At 71.3% G+C, this 1,801-nt stretch overlaps 2 protein-coding genes across 2 annotated transcripts; both read right to left on the reverse strand.

The window, feature by feature from the left end:
* Nucleotides 1-1,202: 1,202 nt before the first annotated feature.
* Nucleotides 1,203-1,567, reverse strand: EMIHUDRAFT_252336 (hypothetical protein; the record flags this gene model as incomplete). The annotated part of the gene is made up of 2 exons (XM_005788837.1): nt 1,203-1,431; nt 1,554-1,567. 2 exons carry the CDS (start codon nt 1,565-1,567, stop codon nt 1,203-1,205), a joined length of 243 nt encoding a protein of 80 aa, XP_005788894.1.
* A 28-nt stretch (nt 1,568-1,595) lies between these two features.
* Nucleotides 1,596-1,772, reverse strand: EMIHUDRAFT_77947 (hypothetical protein; the record flags this gene model as incomplete). Its single annotated transcript, XM_005788838.1, has 1 exon — nt 1,596-1,772. A coding segment is annotated over one exon (177 nt), but the record flags the coding sequence as incomplete, so codon positions are not given.
* Between the last annotated feature and the right edge of the window lie 29 nt (nt 1,773-1,801).

Genomic DNA, 1,801 nt, shown 5'->3' on the forward strand with positions numbered 1-1,801 from the left:
TGCGAGAGGAACGAAGCTGCGGCGCCTGAACCCAGTCCGGTGTGGCTAAGGAGCAGAGGAGGCCAGGAAACCGCATTGGCCCTGAATACGCATTCGAGCACCGAGCCCGATCGGTCGGCGAGCGAGACCGGCCCCCCTGAGCGACGGGGAACCCTCTGCGCAGCCGGCGCCCCGGGCAGGGGAGGGGAAAAGAGGAGGGAAGAGAGGAGAGGGGGAGAGGAGAGGAAGCGAGGAGAGAAAAGAGAGGAGGGGAGAGGAGGGGAAAGGAGGTGGAGAGGGGAAGATCTCGGCCGAAGCGACGCCTCTCGATCTCGAGCGGCGCGGGGCGGGAAGAGAGCGCGTCCGCCGCCGCACCCTTGCCGCCGACCGCGCCCGCCTCCTGCCCCGCGCCGAAACTGTCCTCCTCTCCCTCTCCGCCTCCGCCGCCAGCCTCGTCGGCGCCGACCGCCTCCACGCCCTCCTCCCCCTCCCCCTCCTCCTCCTCCCCCTCTCCCCTCTCCTCCTCCGCCGCGTCCCCCTCCAACGCTCCAGCGGCAGCCTGCACCGGCGCCTCCGCCTCGACGACGGTCGCACGCAGCTCTGGCAGACCGCTCTCGCTCACCTACAGACCCCAAACCGCGCACCGATGCCACACCCCCCTCCTCCTCCTCCTCCTCCCGCAGCCGAGCGCACACGCACCGAGAACTCGAGCCGCACCGCCTCGCCCGCCCGCGGCCCCTCCTGCCCCGCCCCTGCGCCGCCCCCGCGCCGCACGAGCGGCCTGCGCCGCTGCGATCCGCCGCCACCCTTGAGCTCGGCGCGCAGCAGCGCGGGGCTGGCGGCGCCGTCGCACCCCGCGCGCACCTCGCAAGTCAGCGGGACTGTCCCTTCGACCGAAGCGCGCCACGGCAGCGGAGCGCGCGCCGGCGCGTCGACACGGCCGGCGAGATCCGAGGCAACAGCACCGCCGCCAGCACCAGCAGCGGGAGGCGGGTGGGTGGAGGCCCACTCGAAGGTGTAGCCAGCCGAGAGGCACTCGCAGACGGCAAACTCCTATCGCCCTCCGTCTCATTCTGACGACCGAGGAGGAGGAGGAATCGCTCTCGCAAGCACGCACGCTCCTTGGCGCGGAAGGACCGGCTCGAAAGCGCGGCCGCGAGCGCCGCGCCGCGAGCGACCGCCTAGAAGCGGAACATCTCCCCATCTCTCCCCATCTCTCGTGCCTAGAAGCGGAACATCTCCCCATCTCTCCCCAGATCTCGTGCCTCCTCCGCGTTGAGCGAGCGGCGCGTCGGCATCTGGAAGGAGGTAGAGACGGCCTCCCCGACGGCAGGCATCCTCGAGAGGCCTCCCAACATCTCGACGGAGTAGACGTCGCGCGGCTCGAGGCCGGCGCCGCGCAGCGCCGCGCAGCACGCCTCCCGCACCCGCCCAAGCAGCGGCGCCTGCTCACTGCCTCGCGTGAGAAGAGGCGCTGTCCACGCCTCCCCGCCCCCTCCTCCCGCCCACGCAGCGGCGCCGCCATCTCCTCGAGCTGCTCGATCTCGGCTCTCTCTCGGCCATATCGCGGGTACTCTCGCGCCGCCATCTCCCTCGAGCTATACCTACCTCTCTCGCTACGCCTCGGCTAGATCTCGGCTAGATCTCGCCGCCATCTCCTCGAGCTGCGCGCGCGTGAGGCAGCCCGACACGTCCGTCTCGCCGACCAAACACTCGAGGGAGAAAGACGCGTCTCTGTTCGCCGAGAGCACGCGCCGCAGCCCCTCGCACGCGGCGCGGAGCCTGCTCACGGCTGCAGCTGTGAAGAGACGCCGTTCACGCA

The sequence above is a fragment of the Emiliania huxleyi genome (assembly GCF_000372725.1).
Source record: "Emiliania huxleyi CCMP1516 chromosome Unknown EMIHUscaffold_1310, whole genome shotgun sequence".
NCBI classification, from domain to species: domain Eukaryota; phylum Haptophyta; order Isochrysidales; family Noelaerhabdaceae; genus Emiliania; species Emiliania huxleyi.